At 38.9% G+C, this 21,059-nt stretch overlaps 1 protein-coding gene across 1 annotated transcript; it reads left to right on the forward strand.

The window, feature by feature from the left end:
* Positions 1-218: 218 nt before the first annotated feature.
* LOC147624242 (uncharacterized) lies at positions 219-1,132 on the forward strand. Its single transcript, XM_086820040.1, has 2 exons — positions 219-259; positions 349-1,132. Exon 2 carries the CDS (start codon positions 437-439, stop codon positions 1,130-1,132), a length of 696 nt encoding a protein of 231 aa, XP_086676166.1. The 5' UTR covers positions 219-259; positions 349-436.
* The last annotated feature ends 19,927 nt before the right edge of the window (positions 1,133-21,059 follow it).

The raw sequence follows: 21,059 nt of genomic DNA on the forward strand, positions 1-21,059 counted from the left end.
GGGTCCGTACTTGAGCCGAAAAATGGTGCATATTCTTGATGGTAATAATCGACACAATGCTTGGATGGACTGCATTTCTACAGGTGAGTTCTCATTGGGATGTTATAGTTTCTTATGCTTCTTTGTCCTTCCTAATTTTGTGTTTTATTACAGGGTTTCAAGGGGATTTGTCCATGCATTGTTCTGTTCTCTATAAATTTTATGTGTTCGAGCGGAGGGATGTGGGTGAGCTTTTGTTTTCATTGTCCAGGTTGAACAAGTAAGTTAATTTGTTATCAGAGTCTCCTTCTATGTCAAGTAAGTTGTTTGTACTCAAGAATATTAACATATTTTTTCTTTGTTTTGTAGGACGCATGATTATGCATTTGTGCCAACCACATTTGGTGATCGTCTATTTCAACTAAGAAGATTGGGAGAGTCCGACCTAACAACTCTCATGGCACATTTGGACAATGAGGACAAGCTGTGGGTTGAGAGAGAGATGCAGAGTGCATCTGCCAGAGGAAGGCCTAGTTGGCTTCATTTGCCAATCCAGATTATGACTTGGCTCTTGTTCAAGGACGAGATGGAGCAAAAAATTGATGAGGCATCAAATGGACCACTTGCCGAGTCTGCTAGGGAGAATGTGACTCGAAAGGTAGAAGTTCTCTACAGAGGAAAAACATCAAAATATGCAAGGATTGCTGATCCCTCCAATGGTGAGGCCTTTTGGTGTGCAGTGCTCTCCCTCCCATGGCACGCGTCAACCAATCATGTGGCCACAGAGGAAAAGCTCAATATGATAGGTTCTGCTTGCATCAGAGACACAGATAAGGCTCACATTGTCAAGCTATTGGACAACTCTCAGGCTGCAGTGCGATCACTTGAGGGTATGCCAAATGATAAGACAAAGGTTAGGGAATGGCTGCACATGTACTCCTACTGGCTTCAGATCACGGAGCTGGGTTTGAGAATCCAAAATGATATTAAAAATGCCGATCGAGTCAGGTTGCCAGGTGAGAGCCGATTCACCTCTTTTGTTGTTCTATGCAGAAGAAAGTACTTCAAAAGGGCTTTCAAAGTGCACGAAGGAGGCATAAAATTTAGCCATGATATTGACCATCAACCAGGCCTACAAAGTGCTGCACGGTGAGTCGTTTATAGGTTTTCCTACAACATAACCCAGATATTCCTTGTTAAAAAACATGCATGCTTCTTTCTGTGTGTTGTTTTATCATTTGGGCTTTGGCTTGCAGATGGTTGCTTTCTGAAATTGAGGAGCACCAATTGGATATTTTACCCCCTCTCGCTAGTGTGTGGCTTTGTGTTGACAATCAATCTTATATGTATGCCGATTTGAAGCTTGGAAGAGTAAGTGATTGAATTTGTCATTTTGAATCCATGATTGAGAAACATGTTCATATTGAGGGTGAGTTGTGTTTACCCATGTTTGTCATTGAACAGGCCATGTCAAGCATAGAGTCTCGTTTCTGCCCGTGGTGGTTGGACCTTGAAAGAAACCATGTGCCTGAGGAGGAGCTTGATCTGTATCGCCAACATAAGTCTATATTGGAGCTTCGTAGCCAGCAAATTGATCATAATGAGGCCACATCCACATCACATGCAACATCGATTGCATCGGCTTCTTTTCGTAAGTCATTGCCAGTGAATTTAGGAAGGGAAATAGTGAATCGTGCATTGGAGGTGAATCGAGCAATGGAAGCAAATAAGGAGCAGAGTCAACAACAGACATCCAATAATAGTACAGGTGGGATACAACCAACTGACATCATAACCAAGACATTGCAAGCTCCAGGTATGTGAGCTTCCTACCTCATCTCTATCGTGATCCGATTGTTTTGACTTAAGACTATGTGTGTTAAATGTCAAAAACCTGTCTATAGGAACCATTTATGCCTTCAATGTCAGTATTGAGGACCTTGCAGCTACTTTTGTGAACATGGAGGATGCATCCTCATTGGGAAAGCAAGTGCGTGATGCCATGAATGTTATTTGCACAGTAGGGAATGTCAAGAGTAGAGGGTCCGATTACTGTGTGGAGTTGATATTTGCAGACTTCCCCTCAAATATCATCATTGGAGGTTGTGTTGCAAACAAGGTTCCATATTGGAATAAGATTGGGGATGGCATGTACGACTCTACTTTTAAAGTTGTTGATTCTTGTCTCTTGGATCGAGGCTTCTTTACATGCCTTTACACTATGGAAGAAGGAGTGACCATTGAGCAGGTTGCACAGAGCGTTGGGTTTGGCATTTATCATAGACAGGTTGTGAGGTGTACTCCACCTATTGGGAAGAAGATGGGGCAAATGATTACTACCCAGGTATTGGTGTTGTTCTCTTTGGGGCTGTCATTTGTGCAAATCTTCTTTGTCCCATTTAAGGTGAAAATGCATGAACAACCAATGTGTCTTTGCTTGTAGGTCACTTGTCTAATATTGGCTGTTTTTGTTCGCTCAACATCTCCTGCTACAAGCTTTGTGATGCATGGGGATCAACTAAGGGATTTGGCACTAGGTGATGATCTTGATGTAGGGCAAGATCTTATCTTTGACATGTATGTATATGCATTCAAATCAAGATAGAATTTAAAATGATTTTCGGTGATCTTTATGGCATATGGTTAATGGTTTGTGTGCGTTTTCAAGAGTGCCATCGGAGGATCTGGTGAAGAGAAAGGGTAGACCATGGCGGGGCGGTTGTCAGAGAGGTCAGCGGCTTAGCAAATACATCGTCTCCATCTTCAGTCGTCCTGGGGACACGATTTTGGATTTGTTTACTGGCACTGGAACTCTTGGGCTAGTGGCAGCATTTATGGATCGCAATGTCATAATGTTAGACAAGGATGAGCGGATCTATGATCACCTGTTAGAACCATACTCAGCAAAGGTATGCATGTTGAAAAGATAAATATGTTAGTAGAGAATAATTTTGTATTGATAAAGCTTATTTTCTTTTCTTTGTGTCTCTTGCAGTTATGAGGATCACATGTCTACATCAAAATGCCATTAGAGATAGTCTTTTTTTTAATTGAGACAATCATTTTTTTGGGACTATGGAAGTAATGTTTTGATGGATGTTATGCTTCTGAATGTTTTTTACAATAGCATGTAGCTGATTGTTGGACAATTTTTATTTGGATTATAAAATTTTTAAATCCTATGGTTATGGTTTCTAAAGAGTATTATATTGTTGTGTCAGTGGTATGGCTATTAAAATTGGTGTGCATCTTAATGGCTTGATTTATATGCTCTCTGGTCGCTGTGGTTTCCATGTGGTTGCAACAATAGTTTGTTTCTATTAGTAGCTCAATGACCAATTCAATGTCTTTTTAGCGAGCCAAGTAGTATGAGTTTTGTAGTGATTTTTTATATCCGCACCATTCATTTGAAAATGCTTTATTGGCAATAGTCATTTTTAAACTTTTTTAGTCTTCTTTGTTCTATTCATTATAGAGTTGCACTATGGTTTCACTCTTCTCTTTAACATTACATGCTCGCTTAACATCATACCATGCCCCTACTTGCTCACTTTCACAAGGACTTTATTTCTACTCACTGCTCAGTGCTCACTGCTCTTGGCTCGCTAAATAGACGCACCCTGCCTATGCTAGAGCCTTTTTGAAGCTGTGGGTTGATCACACTTATCCCCCTTTAATGTCTTGTAGCTTCTTGAATTGAAAAATATAATCCAAATAGTGCCTTCTTTCAATAGATGAGCCAAGAACTTTTGATTCTTGATGATTTTGGAGCTTGGGAAAATAGGGGAAAATAGCTTAGTAGCTAATTAGTGAAGCTAATGATTTTGTTAAGTAGGATGCATATTTAGTCAAGAGATAATGAGTGGATTTGATACCAACTTGAATTTCATGTCTAGAAAGGATTAGGGTGTGTAGAAACGGATTAGAATCAACATCTTGACATAGTAGAAGGATTAGGGTATATAGAATGGATTAGCATCAACTTGAATTTCATGTTTAGGTTTGTAGAAATGGATTAGAATCAACATCTTGACATAGTAGAAATGTAGGAAAGAGATTAGGACTAATGACAAAACTAGTGATAAAAGTAGAGCATAATGACAAAGGTAAAAGATTTAGCAAAAAGCTCATATGATAATCCATTAAATAGATGACCTTTTATAGGCTTGAATACATCTCCATTAGCCACTAAGTGTGGCCCATAATCTTGAATGGGTTGCCACTATTCTTTCCTAGATTTGAGCACCAACTCTCTTGGTGAGCACCCACTTGGCCTCTTTCCCACCTTCTTCTAGGCTCCTACTTTTGGCCTCCACATGGACATGACGTTCCATCATATTTGGGCTCCCTTTGAGCCTTTGAAAAATATTCTATGACTTATGCAACTCATACAATTGATTCAAGGTCACATAACACTCCCTTACACTCCTAACATCTACCCAACATCACTTGCTATTTCAACACCAATAGTAGCATATTAAGTGCAAATTAGTCCTATTAGTGCTACTTAATTATATTCTTGTTATTGCTACTTAATTATAGTTTGGTTAATGCTACTTAATTGGTTAGTCTAGTTATCTAGTTCTACTACTACTTTATGCACCATGTAGACCCCCATCGTATATGTACCACATAGCCCATGTGTGACCTACTTTGTTGTGTATGATATCACCCACCACATTCAAGGTGCCCAAAAAGGTGGCCCCATGCATGGCCCTAAGCAGTGGCCATTGAACAATGGCTTTATGCACCATGTAGGCCCGCATGTATGCACCACATAGCCCATGTGTGTAACCTGCCTTCTTGTGCGCAATATCATGCACCACATTGAAGGTGCTCATGACTTATAAATCAACTCTCCTTGGCCCCCATACATGGCCCTAAGCCATGACCATAGTCCCATGCAAGATTGGCTTTCTTGTGTTCAATATCATACACCATATTCACCATTTTGAGAACACTTCAGCCTTGCAAGATAGAGAGAAGGAGAGGAAGAATGCAAGGGTCTTACCGATTTGCACCACTAGCCAACTCTTGGTAAAGTATCCCTCTCTTGTGGGAGAGCTAGGGTCCTCAACGTTACCTGCTTTTTTGTCATTTACGAAGGAGCTTACAATCGTAGAGAGAGAGAGAGACGAAAATCTCAACCTCCTCTACTTCAATACCATGATGAGTGAGAGAATGAGGGGGAAGGGAAGAGAAAGGGAGGAAGAAGGAGAGAACATGCATCAACCCAATCATTCACTTTCCAATCACTCCGAGTTGACGAACCATGTTTTTGGTTTGAGGTTGGGGTTCAATGTTTTGCTATGTGGTCTAGTCGGTGGAATGGCTTTTATTGGTCTATGTTGGATCTTCCTCTTGGGTACCTAGATTTTCTTTTTCCCTTCATAGTAACCTTATGCTTGGAGCATTACTTTCGTACCAACCACTTATCGCCCTTATCATGGAAACATTAGGGTTGTTGGGAATGGATGGTTGACACCGACAGTCCTAATTCTACAAGGTTAGAAATGTTAGTAGTACTAGTGTTACTTGTGTTACTTTTGTACCAACCACGTATCGCCCTTATCATGGAAACATTAGGGTTGTTGGGAATGGATGGTTGACACCGACAATCCTAATTCTATAAGGTTAGAAATGTTAGTAGTAGTGTTAGTTGTGATAGTTCTTGGAGAGGCCACTTATGTGAGAGAGATACTCGATGGTACAGGTGGATCCTACTTAGGCGAGGCTTTTAATGGACTTACCCCTACGGGGTCAAGTATAGAATGGGCCTCTTTTTAAGCGACATGGCTAGAGTGTGGAAAATTTTTGGATGTTCAATGGGTTGGAGACATCTTGAATGGTTTTCTCTTGTTTAACTTTGACAAGAAATGGGCTCCTCATCAATCATTAGGACAATTACCTGTCTAAGCAAACAAGTTACAAGGTAGTAGTTTGCACCTCCCACTCTATCTAGCATCGATTGTGCCATGGATACTACTTTAACTCTCACATTTGTGGGTGTCAAACAGTTGTTTGCAATGCACACCAAGTTGCATGGGACATTAGGTTATGGCTAGCTCATGTTAACGAGTGCAAACTTGTGTTCTAGGCCACTTCTTGTGGTCATGCCTAGCTAGAGGCTGGTGGGCTTCACCTCCCAATCCCTCTCTTCTCTTCTAGGGCAATGACCTAGGCCATGTTAACAGAAATGAGGCGGTTGCGCAAACTTTCTTGTCTAGCCTTAGCTTCTCATTGGGCTTCATGTTTTAGTATGGGTTTTTTATTTTCACCTCTTTCTTCTAATGAATGGCCTTTAGGCATTCACACTTAAAGGGGCATATTAGTATCTATTTTTTCTAATGTTGAAGAATCCTTGCATTTCCACACTACTAAGAGTTTGGATGCATGTTGATCCTTGCAGGGTGAGTTTGTACATAAGGAATGGTCCCATCCCTTTATACTTTACTTTATGCTTTTAGATTTTTGTGTTGTACATGAGAACCATGTCTTTGACTGTGATATCATTATCTTTGAGCTTTTCATCAAACCATGTCTTCAACTTTGATATCTTTGTCTTTAAGCTTTTCATCGAACCATTCCTTGCGCCTCAACTTTTTGACTATCATCCTGTAGACGGTGTGTAGTCTAGCTTCATCTAAGCATTCAAGTTCAAACAATTAGTCGATCAGTACATTTCCTACTATCAACCTTTCGTTGATGGTAATTCTTAGGCTTAGTATTAAGAATTTCATTGGCATGGTAGAGTTTGTTTCGTATGTTAAGTTGAAAGGTGTCATGTATATGGCTACCGTATAGACTGTTTTGTAAACCCAAAGCGGAACTAGTAATTTATGTTTTCATCACTATCTTGGTCAAGATAGCATAGATAATCTTATTGGTACTCTTAGCCTGGCCATTGCCTTCGAAATACTAGGGTAAGGATTTTCAATGCACTACCACGAATTTCAGTAGAAACTTGATTAGATCATTAATGAAGTGGATCCGTCTATCGCTTTACTAGTTCAAATGGGCAACCAAATATAGTAATTATATTTTCGTAAAGGAATTTGGCTATTGCTTTGGCATCAACCTTTGTGGTAACATGGGCCTCAAACTCATTTGTTATAGTAAATTTATGGTAGAATGATAAATCGTGCTTGAGTTCCTTGAGCTGCTAGACAGCCCAATAAAGTCAATGCCCCATTTCTCAAATTTTTGTAGAGACACTACAGGGTACATGGGCATTTTATCACAGTTGTGAACCCCAATAAATTGTTGACATTCATCACAACATTTTATAAATTTAGTTGTATCTCTGAACAAAGTGGGCCACCACAAGCTTGTTAATAGAAACTTTTTTGGTGGTGGTGGTGTCTGTCAAAGAAATGCCCCCCCAGCAATGCCAAAGTGGGCTTACTCAAGGACATTGACATATTCAAACTATTGAGGATAGCACCTTATGATCCTATCTTGGCCGCCTAGCTTGTATAATTGCCCCCCAGACTGATGTTTCTTCATTGGAGATGCACGACAATTGATCTGCATGCACATGCCACAAGCCTTTTTGCACAGTCACACTGTGAGATCCCACTGCCCCCTCCGCGCAGCGGTGGATTCCTGATTGCTGGCAGCTCCCTCTTGCACGGGGCAGGGTTTCCCACTTGGGGCCTCGCCCTCGAATGTCTGGGCACGAGACTAAGCTGGTGGTCATTCCGAAAATCGAAACCGGGAAAATTTCCCATGCCCGAAAAACGGGGACGATTCCACCATTTTGAATTTCTTAACGAATTTTTCTAATGAGATCAAGATACTGAACTAACCTTCATTTGAATAAACCAGATAGAAGGGAAACTATTACAGACTTAACTTGAAGAAATCAATGCTTTTTTCCTAATAATTAAATCAGGCACAGCCGTTGATCTATTCATTTGAGAAGTCTTCAGGTTATTATTTAACTATTCGAGTTCTAAGTGTATTCCTATTGATCAATTTTATTATCAAAACTCTACTGATTCCAGCCTAACCCCATCCGGCCCATGGGTTAGCCACCGCCCACTGGAATTGGTAGAACCAGACAAGTACTCACCCACCCATAATTGAATGCCTTTCTTAAATTTTGCTTTTTTAGAATACAGATACGCACACACTCCTCTTTAAACTTTAATTTATAAAACAATCCATTGATAAACAATTATTGATTACAGATGTCATAACTCAAAATTTCCATTCAATCCTTATTTCTCACAAAAACAGTATCACTATGGACTCTCCGTTAAGACCAGCAGGTCAACAACGAGATCCAGTAACAGATTACAATAAGTTTCTCGTCATCATACATATATATATCTTCCACGACATACGCATGGGTGTCCTAAGCACCGCGAGCCCGTGCATCGCCTGGTCAGAACCCTCCAGGATCCGCCGCCTTAGGTGTCCTGGCACTTCACTCCAGGACCGCTTCGTCGGCCCTCGCCCATCGTACCGGAAGCAAACCATTTTACACCATACCTAGGCTGGTCAAGACCTGGGTAGGTTTTTGCCGCGTGAGCCGTGCTTTGAACACTCCCCGCCAGCTGTTGCAACTGAACTTCCCTTGGAAAACACATATACCAAATGCTCCCTCCCCAACATTCTGGCGTAAGACAGTCCTTTAAGAAAACAGCGTTTCTATGCAAGTTTTCAGTTTTGATTTTCTTTTGAATACAATGAGTATATCTTAATTCCATATCCCAAGACTTCTAGATCACTGGTCTGGATTCCCAAGCAGAATTCCTCGAATTCCGAATTCTTGATCCTCAGATCAAAATCAAAGGTCCCAACTTAGTTTCAGATTCGGTGGGTGATTTAAGTGTAGATTACTGAACTGGTCACATCGTCTTTTCTTGAAATTGAAGAAGGAGTTACGTCTTGTTCATAGTCTGATTATTCAGGGTTTGAGTTTGGAAAGGTTCTCCCTGAACTATCTTTCTCGAAGGGTAATATTTCAATTACTACTTTACTGAATTTCATTCATTAAGTATTTTGCTTAACTGAATTCAAAACTAGTCATTCATTCATTAAGTATTTTGCTTAACTGAATTCAAAACTAGTCACGAATTCCTATGAGGAATAAATTAATCATTTATCTAAAATTCCAACTTCGATAGTTTTTCTGAACTTTCTCATTACCATCCTAGAGAATATGAAACGGTATAATTTTCCTTCACTGGGTATTTACATATTTATTTTCCAATATTCATGGGATTTAAACATAGGATTAAAGAGAACTCTTATTTTGATATAAAAATTCTGTATGCATCTATTTATGCATAAAATCCAACTTCTATGGAAATAACACTTTTATATAAAAGAAAAGTCCTTTTATGCATCTATTTATGCATTAAAAAATCAATTTTGATAAAAGTAACACTTTTATGCATAAAAATCAATATAGGTGAAAGCAACACTTTTGCAATTTTAAAAAAAAATTATGCATAAAAATCAATATTGATGAAAGTAACACTTTTATAATTAAAAAAATTCTTTTATGCGTCATTTTATGCATAAAAATCAATATTGATGAAAGTAACACTTTTATAATTAAAAAATCTTTTATGCATCATTTTATGCATAAAAATCAATATTGATGAAAGTAACACTTTTATAATTTAAAAAAAAATATGCATCTATTTATGCATAAAAATTAATATTGATGAAAGTAACACTTTTATAATTAAAAAATTCTTTTATGCATCATTTTATGCATAAAAATCAATATTGATGAAAGTAACACTTTTATAATAATAAAAAATTATCCAATATTTTTTTTTATATATAGAATTTAAATCTAATGAAAATCACTCTTTTATAATAAAAAAATAATCAATATGCATCTTTCTATGCATAGAATTTAAATCTAATGAAAATCACTCTTTCATAATAAAAAAATAATCAATATGCATCTTTCTATGCATAGAATTTAAATCTAATGAAAATCACTCTTTTATAATAATAAAAAATAATCAATATGCATCTTTCTATGCATAGAATTTAAATCTAATGAGAAACACTCTTTTATAATAAAAATAATAATCAATATGCATCTTTCTATGCATAGAATTTAAATTTAATGGAAATAACACTTTTATAATAAAATATTTCTACTATGCATTTTTCTATGCCTAAAATGACACTTTTAGAATACTTAAAGGATGGGGATTACTCTTTTTGAATAATAAAAGATAAAACTTATTTCACAAAATTTTAGAAAATTTTGCCACAACCTCCTTTGTATGGCTGACCATTTTTCAATTTTTCCTAACCTTAAATTACTTAAAAATTATCCCCAAATGGTTCGAAGCATTCTAAACTAATCAAATTCCACTTTTAAAAGAGAAACAATATGAAAAGTTTAATTCCAACAATTAGATTACTTATCTAGGATAAAGAAAGGCTGATTTTAAGAATGAGTGAGGGGGAAAGCCTTTCCAACAAGGCATAGCATCAATTTATCATTTTAAAGATAACAAAAATTAGAAAACCATTAAAAGAATAAAGAAAAAGTATGATTTCTAACTTACATGAATTTCTAGGAGTTTTCCTTTGGCTTGATGGTTTGAGAGATCTACTCTTATTTGCAATAAGAGTGGCCACCAATTCTTTAGAAGAGGGAATGGTCAAAAACTAATGAATTATTAATAAATTCACAGTTTTTGGCTCTGGGGAGAGTAGAGTAACAGTGCATACAACACCATTAAGCTTCAACAAAGGGGGAGGCTTCAACAAAGGGGGAGGCTTCTATTTATAGGAAAAAGTGAGCTTCTAAACAAGCAAACTGATTCTAGATTTTCCAAATCATTTTGGTCATTTTTTGACCAGTTTTAGGTCAGTTTGGCTTACTTTTTGGAACTAGACTTGAATTAGGAGAGAGGAGAAATGAAATATCTCAATTTTTGGGAGTTTAAAACTCCACCACACATGTGAAATAGGCGCCTCCTTCATGAGGGGGAATCCCCACTGAGGTGTCAAAATTTCATTTTTTTAGTATTTCCTTTGGTCCTTAGTCCACTCTTGATCTTATGTGAGTATTTACTCATTTTTGGGCGGATTTTCTTCTATTTATCTCCTCCACACATTTGGATGAATCTGATTGGCCCCTCAAAACCTTAATTTAAAATTTTCAAAAAATCTGGACCCCTTGGATAAGGCCTTTTGAACAGATTATAATCAATTTCTAATGCACCTTCTGAAAATCTTTTTGAACTTCTGGGAATTTATTTTAATAAGAGGAGATATTTTTCCATCCAAAAATATCTAAAATCTGAATAACCTCTCTCTAGAATATTTTCTCTCTCTAAGCCAAAATAGGTAAAAACAAGATCTTTTATATATCTGAAGAGGGATTTGATTACAGGGGAAGATACTGGACATCTTGAGAGGCTGGGGAGGAATCTTACATTCTCTCCCACTTGAAAAATGCGAGATGTCCTCATCTAACAAAGTGGAGGTAATCTCGTAACAGTTTGGCTTCTTTCTCCAAGGTGGCATCTTCAAAAGGATAGAACTTCCATTTGACCAATAATTCTCTCAGAATTCTATTCCTGAGAATCTTTTCTCGAACATCAAGGATTTCTTCAGGTTGGAGTTCCATTTGCCCTTGGATTAAAGAAGTTAAGATTTCATCTAAGAAGGCTGACATGAAATACATTATGTACTTTGAAATGAGGAGGTAGAAGAAGCTCGTAGGCTAAGTCACCTACTTTCTTTGTAATCAGATATGGTCTACAATATCTAGGGGATAACTTCTTGTACTTCCCAAGAGATAGAGAACTTCTTTTGGGGCGTACTCAAATGAAGACCATATCTGCTTCTTTGAATTTTTTGCCTAACCTCTTCTTATCTACATACTGCTTCTATCTATCCTGGTGGGCAGCTTTTATATCTTTACGAATTGACTGCATCTGTTACTCCATGTCATCAAGCATTTGTCTGGACATCTTAACCCTAATCAATGGGTCGGACCAAGTTAATGGAGTTAAGCAATCTTGTCTATATACAAAGCTTTAAAAGGGCTCATCCCAATACTTCTATGATAAGAAGCATTGTAGGCGAACTCGACTAGGTGCAGATAGCTTAGCCACTTCTTGGGTTCCCTGCCCCACAGCATGACCGAAGTATATCTTTGATTACTTGGTTCACCCTTTCAGTTTGACCATCAGTCTCAGGGTGGTAAGCTGTGCTGAGATCCAAGAAAGTTCCTACTGCTTCAAAAAATGCAGTCCAGAATCTTGACCTGAATTTGGGATCTCGATCACTTACTATTCTTCTAGGTAGGCCATCCAATCTGAAGATTTCTTTGAGAAACACTCTGGCCACATCCATTGCAGTGTAAATTTCTTTTACTGGAATCAGATGGGCAACTTTGGTTAGTCTATCAACAACTACCACGAAGATGGAGTTGTAACCTGATTGCACTGAGGGTAATCCAGTAATAAAATCCATACTGATGCATTCCCACTTCATCTGGGGGATGTCTAATGGATATAACTTCCCAGGCATTTTTACTCTCTTGGCCTTGACTTTCTGACACAGGTCAGACATTGACGTACATGATTAAGCACATCCTTTTTTAGACCAAGCCAAAAGAAGCTTTTCTTCACAGACCTGTAGGTTTTGATGAAACCTGGATGTCCTGCAATAAGGCTATCATGGGATTCATTCAGAATTTGACCCTTAGTTCCCCCATCATTTGGGAATGCATAGTCTGCGATTATAATACATAATTCCATCATCCAGGCTGTACCCTTAAACTCGATTCAACTCCTGTGGAGTTGCTTTCCTGCATAAGTAGGGTAGCAATAGGGCCAAAGAATCTATCCTGCATGATCTTCTCACTTGCTTCAATAATCAAAGGATTTGACACTACAGTAATTGCAAGCAGGGAAGCTTTTCTGCTAAGGGCATCTGCTACCACATTTTCTTTGCCTGGGCGGTACTTGATTTCAAAATCAAATTCTTGCAGGATCTACATCCACCATCTTTGGCCCATGTTGAGATCCTTCTGAGTGAAGATCCACTTTAAGCTCATTTTTGGGTCAGTTTAGCTTACTTTTTGGAACTAGACTTGAATTAGAAGAGAGGAGAGATGAAATATCTCAATTTTTGGGAATTTAAAACTCCACCACACGTGAAATAGGCGCCTCCTTCATGAGGGGGAATCCCCACTCTGAGGTGTCAAAAATTTATTTTTTTAGTATTTCCTTCGATCCTTAGTCCACTCTTCATCTTATGTGAGTATTTACTCATTTTTGGGCGGATTTTCTTCTATTTATCTCCTCCACACATTTGGATGAATCTGATTGGCCCCTCAAAACCTTAATTTAAAATTTTCAAAGGCCTTTTGAACAGATTATAATTAATTTCTAATGCACCTTCTGAATATCTTTTTGAACTTCTCTTTCGGGAGAATTTATTTTAATAAGAAAAGATATTTTTCCATCCAACAATATCTAAAATCTGAATAACCTCTCTCTAGAACATTTTCTCTCTCTAAGCCAAAATAGGTGGAAACAAAATCTTTTATATATCTGAAGAGGGATTTGATTACAGGGGAAGATACTGGACATCTTGAGAGGCTGGGGAGGAATCTTATAGTCACACCATGAAATCAAACTCTAGAAGAATCATAATCCATCAAGTTATCCTTCCCCCTTCCTGTAGCACATGGCTTATTGACTAATGCCTAATGGTCTATAAAAAATACAAATTTGTTTGTACATAATGGCAATACGTCTATACAATATAGACCATTAAGAGTCCACTTTCTATTGTGGTGTAGTTTTGTTCAACATCATTAAACTAACAGCTAGCAAAGCTATCAGGAAAATCCAAGTTATGCTCCTCTTGGTTGAGCTAAAATGCAGCCAATTACAAAAGCCGAGCCATCTATATGCACATAAAAAATAATATCCCAGTTGGGAGACCTTAGGATTAGTGCACTTTCTAAGGTTTTCTTGAGAGTGTCATGTTACCTATCATATACATAGGAATGATAATCTCTATGATCTTGGATGGTGGTGAAGGTGTCAACATAATCAACAAGGATTGTTAGGAGACCTCCAAAACCCCACCAATAATAGGCATGAGCCTTGTGGTCAAGCTTGTCAATGAGAACAAGATGCCCTTAGGCATTTACAAGATATAAAGTTTAAGCCACCTAAGGGTTTGACTAAGATAGATCTTAATTGGCTTTGCTATGTTCAGGCCAATGAAATGACACCTAAGGGTTTGACTAAGGGTTTGACAGATAGATCTTAATTGGCTTTGCTATGCTCAGGCCAATGAAATGACATGAGATTCATTGGCTTTGCTATGTTCAGGCCATGGATTGACATGAGACCTACTCCAATGGAATGCTAACCTAAACAAACGCATCCTTTAGGCCAAGATAGTGACCACTAAAGATGACAAGGAGACCATAAGCTCCAAATCAAGCCAAAATCTACCAAACCACTAGAGACAAGCTCAATACAGTCAAGGTTAAGGTAGAGAAGGATGAAATTGGAGATTTCATTTAGTACACCTAGAGAAGTTTAATCAAGTTTGCAAAACCATGGGAGGATAGACGATCCCACCAAGATCTATTCATTTGGATTTTTCCTTGAAGAAGGCAAAGTAGGCAAGTGGTTTAAGGCACTAAACCCACTTGATAACTACAAGGTCTTAAAATGTGCTTTCATTATGGGATTCTCACTCAATGGGGCAAAATGGAAACCCAATACTCAAATCTACAACCTCAAGTAAGAGGAAGGTGAGACCAAGAGGAACTACATTACTAAAGCCAAGTATTTCCAAGTGAGATGATGATGTAGGCCCCAGAGAAAGGCTAGATGACTTATCGCTCATCGATCAATTCATGATTGGCCTTAAGAGCAAGAGGCTTCACAACCATCTCTATAGGTCCACATCTTTGATGAGGCGTCACAAGCATCTCTATAGGTCCACATCTTCGATGAGTGTTACCTGAGAGGTAGTGTACCTAGTGGGGACAATCTTAATGTAGAAGTCATCCATGCAAACTAAGACTCTAGGGATATATCGTCCAAAACCTCTCCACATTAGATGTAGTCCCAGAGAAAGGCTAGATGACTTATCACTCATTACTCGATAAGTCATCAGATGTAGTCCCAAAGAAAGCCTAGGTGACTTTCACTCATCATCGATGATTGATAAGTCATTAGATGTAGTCCTAGAGAAAGGCTAGATAACTTATCGCTCTAGTCATTAGACATAGTCCCAGAGAAAGGCTAGATGACTTATCGCTCATTGATCGATCCATGATTGGTCTTAAGAGAAAGAGGATTCATGACTATCTCGATGAGTCCACATCTTTGATGAGTGTTGCTACAAGGTAGAGTGAGGCGGTGTACCGACAATCTACAAGATAAGGATGTAGAAGTCATCCCCACCCAAATATAGAGATAAGGGATGTATCATCCAAAGCCTCTAGCTAAGGGGTCCACCACCAAAATGATTCCTAGTTACATGATCATGGATAAGTTGTCAAACAATCTACTAAACTGATTAGGCCAGCATTGGCAAGGGCAGCCTGAAGGACTACCCCAACCGATTTCTTATGCTAAACACCCACATCTATTTCCATCAAGAGCTATCGTCTGGTACATAATTTAGCACCAAAAGTATATAAGCATGAAGCATTATTAAGGCTTGTACAACATTATGCTCAAATGTTGCCAGTGCCATGTGAACCTCATGTGCTATTAAGGAAACCCAGTAAAGTGGACTTTGGCACCACAATAGATGCTCCTCATGCCAAGGTAGCCATTAGCCCCACTAACCACTCTTCACATCTGGTAGTATAGGTTACACAAGCTATAGTGTCTGCCTACTTAATCCCCATTACTATAAGAGGTATGTATAGAGCTCCATAGTTACCATATCCACCTTCAATCCACCTTCAATCCTACCACCTTTACCAATTCCTCTAAGGACCTCACCAATACAATAGTACTGGTGAATCTACCAATAGGGTGGAAACTCGTGGATAGGAGAGCTACGCATCTTATGAGAAACAAGTCTTATATGAGCAGTGTGATTCTTATGGGTATCCAAAATAGGCTCTAATCAAAGACTATGTATTACCACATTGGGCTAACATTACTCCAAAACATGCGATAACTTCTTCAAGCCATTTTTTTGTACCACGTGATGTGCTTCATGTAAAATAATTATGGGAAATGTCCAAGCTTACAAGTTATGTAATGCCAGAAGAGATAGTCAAACCCATGGATACTATACCGAACAAAAAAAACTTTGGCTACCTAAGGCAACACAGTCAAAGCTGACTCATCAAACACGACAACCCCAACAAAAATGCACTAACCAAAGATGACGGGTAGGGTATTTATGAAGGTAATAGAAGCATTTGGGTCCCTAAGGTCACACCATCGATTCACGTGACCTCTTCAAATACGATAAAAAGAACAAAGGAGAGATGGCAATGGTAACACAAGGCTGCCAAAAACACAAAAACCCTACCTGTAACCCTAGTAAAGGGTAAGGCAAAATTTGACCAATTCATGAAGCCCCATGGCTGTCTCCAAACATACCTCGAGGACATGATATTCCTTCCACCTTGAACTCAGTAACCTATGATGTAATCAAAGGCCTTGCACCACCCATTTTCCTGTTACAATTGACACCTTTTAAGCCTCGCTAAGTGGGCCAAAAATAGGTACCTCACCCATGCCAGATGAAGAGGAACCCAATTAGAAAAACAATGAAAAATGTCAAAGAATAAGCCCCCAAAAAAAAAAGTTAAGAAAGCAGTGATAAGGAGAAAAGAAGAAAGCAAAGAAAAGGAGACTGGTGAAGGAGGGTCTTTGTCAATTGGTTCTCTAATCAGTGGCCTTCTAGGTACATCTCAGGATGGGGGGCCATGCTGGGTGAGAACCTAGTCCATGGTATGGCCCATCACCTTGATTGCTCATTATCAAAACATCATTAACTAAGGCACAAAAAAACCATGTGAAAGATGCACGTGCATGTTCACATCTACATATCCCACTTTCTACGCACGCACATGCACATCTATGCATGCACGTTTCCACTTTCTATGCACATACATTACCATATTAGCATGCATGTTCAGAGTTCTAAACGTGTGTACATTGTTTTGTGTATGCATGTTCTTAAGAATTGTCTACAAATGTACGTACCCACCACTACATACATATGTTCCTAAGTAAAATACTATAAAAATAGAGGGCTCCCCTCTCATTTTTCACTATTCCCTCTCCAACCAACTCTTGCTAGTTTTATCCAAAATCCTCTCTACCTTTGAGTCCTCAGTTAAAAATCATGAGTACCATGTGCATGATTATGGTGATTAGTCCTAATCTTACATTAAGGTGATAATTAAGCTAATCTAAGGTGGATGATGCCTATGCTTAAACATGATGATTAATACTAAACTAATTAAGCTTGCCTCAAGCACAATTAGGTTATAAGATTGAGACTTGTACTCATAAACAAGCTTGAGAGCTTACTTCATATTTCATTCTTGAAATGGCCACCTTTTAAATGAGGAGGTACACTCTTGGGATTGTACATCAATGTGGGATAATTCTCAACTCTTATCACATTCTCTCTGGCTCTCATGTCACCTCAAATCTCAACACCCCCCCTTGATATGGTGACTTGACCTATCTTTGAGGCCTAGAGGTCATCTGTAAGAGTGAGGTCCCCCTTGATAAAGACTCAACCTATCTTTGAGGTCTAGAGGTCTCTTCTAAGAATAGGATTACAAATTTTGGCTATTTCTTCTACCTTGGCTACATCATTGGTGCCAAAGGATAGGACATACAATGATTTTAGAGGACAGCTTTGGAGCTAAAGGCATCTTGAATTGCATTTTCTACCACAAAGTGATCTTCTTCCATATATCTATTTTCTTGATTCTGTTTGGAGTAGCAATGTTCTTCCAGGTGCCCAATCCTTTCACAAGCATTACAAGTTCTTTTTGGCTTATTTTTTAAATGACAATTTATAAAGATGTGACCAAGCTTGCCCCACAATGATTACATCTGATAGTTTTTCCTTTTCCAACAAGCAAAGCATTGTGACTGATTCCTTAAGTGACATTTGATGTGTTTTTGGGTTTAGATTCACGCTCAAGTAGTGAAGACTCAACTTCACTTAGAGTTTTCTCGACATTTTTTAGTGTGGACACAAGAACATCAGAGGACATTTTGTCGATGTTGTTGAGGAGAACTGCAACCACTTCATCGTCGTCTTCAATCTTATTCTTGATTCCCGCTAGTTGTTGCTTGAGTGCCTTGATGTTAGTTGCCATTGTGTCAGATTCTTCTTTGTCCAATCTGTAAAACTGCATTAAAAGGTTAATCTTGGAGCTCTTAGTTTCACTTCCAAAGACTTTCTTGAGTTCCTCCCACTCCTTAATGCAATCTTTTATCCATGCAATGTGATGTCTAACTTCATCTCCCAAGCTCTGAGCTATTATGCCAAGTGCTTTGTGATTGTTGAATGTGTTAACTGACGTGCTATCACTATCTTCACTAGGCTCAATTAGATCCCATAGCCCTTTTCTCATCAATGTGTACATGGTTTTCATTTGCCAAGTGTAAAAGTTATCCCCATTAAACTTATTTTGCTCTAATATGAGTTTATTCATCATGTACAACAAGGGGATCTTACTGATAGTATCGACAATGTCTATCCCTTTTTACAATATGCAATGAGAAGTCGGGAAGGTCTTTGCACATGTGATAATGATTCACGCGGCCAGTGTCTAGTCTCAGTACAATTGGCGATAAAAACTCACTCCAATTGAGTAATGCAAGTGGATAAGATAGATTTTGATGCAAGAGAGGGTTTCCCACAGTGGAATAGTACTCTAATTTTCCAATTTTGACTTTAATTAAGCCTAATTTTTTCCTACTTGACTACTAATGATAGTGATTAAGTGCTAATCCATAGTGATTAACAAGGTTGAAACTTGGAGCCTTCAATTGACCTGGTGGAAAGTTAATTTGATGGGGCTTTTTGCATAGGCTTCTTGTCCTTGATGAGAAAAAATGGCACATTAAAAATCCTCCTCAAACCACCAAAAATTAGGTTTAAAATGGCACAAATCCACGACTGTGTTTCTGCTTGTTGTAGCTCACACAATGGATGAAATGGCTCAAGATTTGAGACGTAGATAACTTATAGCATTTCTAAACTACCTCTAAGAGAAATTAGGCCAATTGAAAGTGTGGATCGAGAATGGATCAAAAAACCAATCAGCGTAGAAGCACCGTTTTCTGGACGTAGACGTCAATTTGTGGCAATTCCTCCGAGCTATAGATTCGCCTAGGGTTAAGCAATCCTAAAATGTCTTGGCTAATGGTTAAGAGAATAAGAAATGCCAAGCGCTTCAAATTGGGACCACAAGGGGGAAGAATGGATAAGATTATGATTAGTGGCTAATTAGTTAATTAGTAAAGAGGTTAAGCTGATATGAGTTGAGATTAGTGATGTGGGGATAAGGAAGGCTTTGATACCAAGTTGAAAATCATGGATACCATGTGCATGATTATGGTGATTAGTCCTAATCTTACATTATGTTATTATTAAGCTAATCTAAGGTGGATGATGCCTATGCTTAAACATAATGATTAACTACTAAACTAATTAAGGTTAGACTCAAGCACAATTAGGTTACAAGATTGAGACTTGTACTCATAAAGAGGCTTGAGAGCTCGCTTCATATTTCATTGCTTCAAATGGCCCCCTTTATATGAAGAGGTACACTTTTGGGCTTGTACATCAATGTGGAATAATTCTCAACTCTTATCACATTCTCTCTAGCTCTCATGTCACCTCAAATCTCATGTCACCTCAAATCTCAACACCCTCAGCATCCTCCCACTATCCTCATGATGATGAGGCTGCTATTGGTGCCTCAGAGACTTGTTCAGATATTGTGCTCCTTAGGAGAAAGTCCACCAAAGTCGCCAAGCTCCCCACTAGGAGAGTGAAGCTGCTCCGTGAAGTCGGCGGCCACATGATCCATAGCCACATCTAGTCTAATAAGAAGGTGGAGCACAAGCTCACTTACCACACCCATGAGTGCTACCAGATCACTAGAAAACCAAAGGACGTAGAGCACCTCCCAGACTTGAAGTTGGTGGGGGCTGGCAGCTCTTCCCACTCGGAGCCTCGACCTCACCACCTATTTTTGATTCATCTTATCTTATGATACCCTCCTCACCTCAACACTGGCACACTTCGTAACACCACAGGTGTCGACTTGACCCTAGCCCTCATCATCAACGTGGTTCATGATGAGGCTTTACACCTGCCTCAAACTATAGATTTTGACCAGAAGCTGGGTAAAGCACTTGGCCTGGTCCAAGACAAGATCAAGGGGCCCAATGATCAATAAGGATGGAGTCGAATGGGAGGATATCACTTGCCCGAACCTACACACCCTAGTGTGCATCCTCACCATGCTGACCAATCTCTAATGGATGGACAGGTACATTAGATGCAACCTCTCCCTCCTTGCCCATCTTAAGAAAGGTTTACCACATGAGTTCCATGGCATCTAGGTGAACCCGGCTAGTGGGGTACCCATGATCCTCACCAAAGTTCTTTACTATGTCGTCACGGGCTGGGAAGAGCTACCCAAACCTTATAGCTGCCAACACACTACCACCCCGACGAGTAGGCCTCCTCCCCAATCAACTCTTTGAATCCTAAGAAGTAGAGGTTAGACCAAGAGGCCACTACTAGCAAAACTTTTACCATTTTTTTTAAAACCAACTTGATGGATACCCCCAAAGGGCTGATAGGCAATAGTAGGCCCAACTTTCAGCTAGGACCATGCAAAACCAACTCAGTTCAATGGCCCCTCCCACAACTCAGACCCTCTCATTGAGAATGTACCTAGAAGTGCCAGGAGGGCGGTCCATTTCAAAAGCCCCTTTTTTAGTTCTCATGAGGCACAGAACATTACTAAGACCCACCGCCGCTGGATATAGGAAGGACACCTCTCCTTAGCAAAAAGCTTCTCGCAAGCCCTCTTCCAC

This window comes from Cibotium barometz, chromosome 25, assembly GCF_041138505.1.
Source record: "Cibotium barometz isolate CiBa-2024 chromosome 25, ASM4113850v1, whole genome shotgun sequence".
Classification (NCBI taxonomy): Eukaryota; Viridiplantae; Streptophyta; class Polypodiopsida; order Cyatheales; family Cibotiaceae; genus Cibotium; species Cibotium barometz.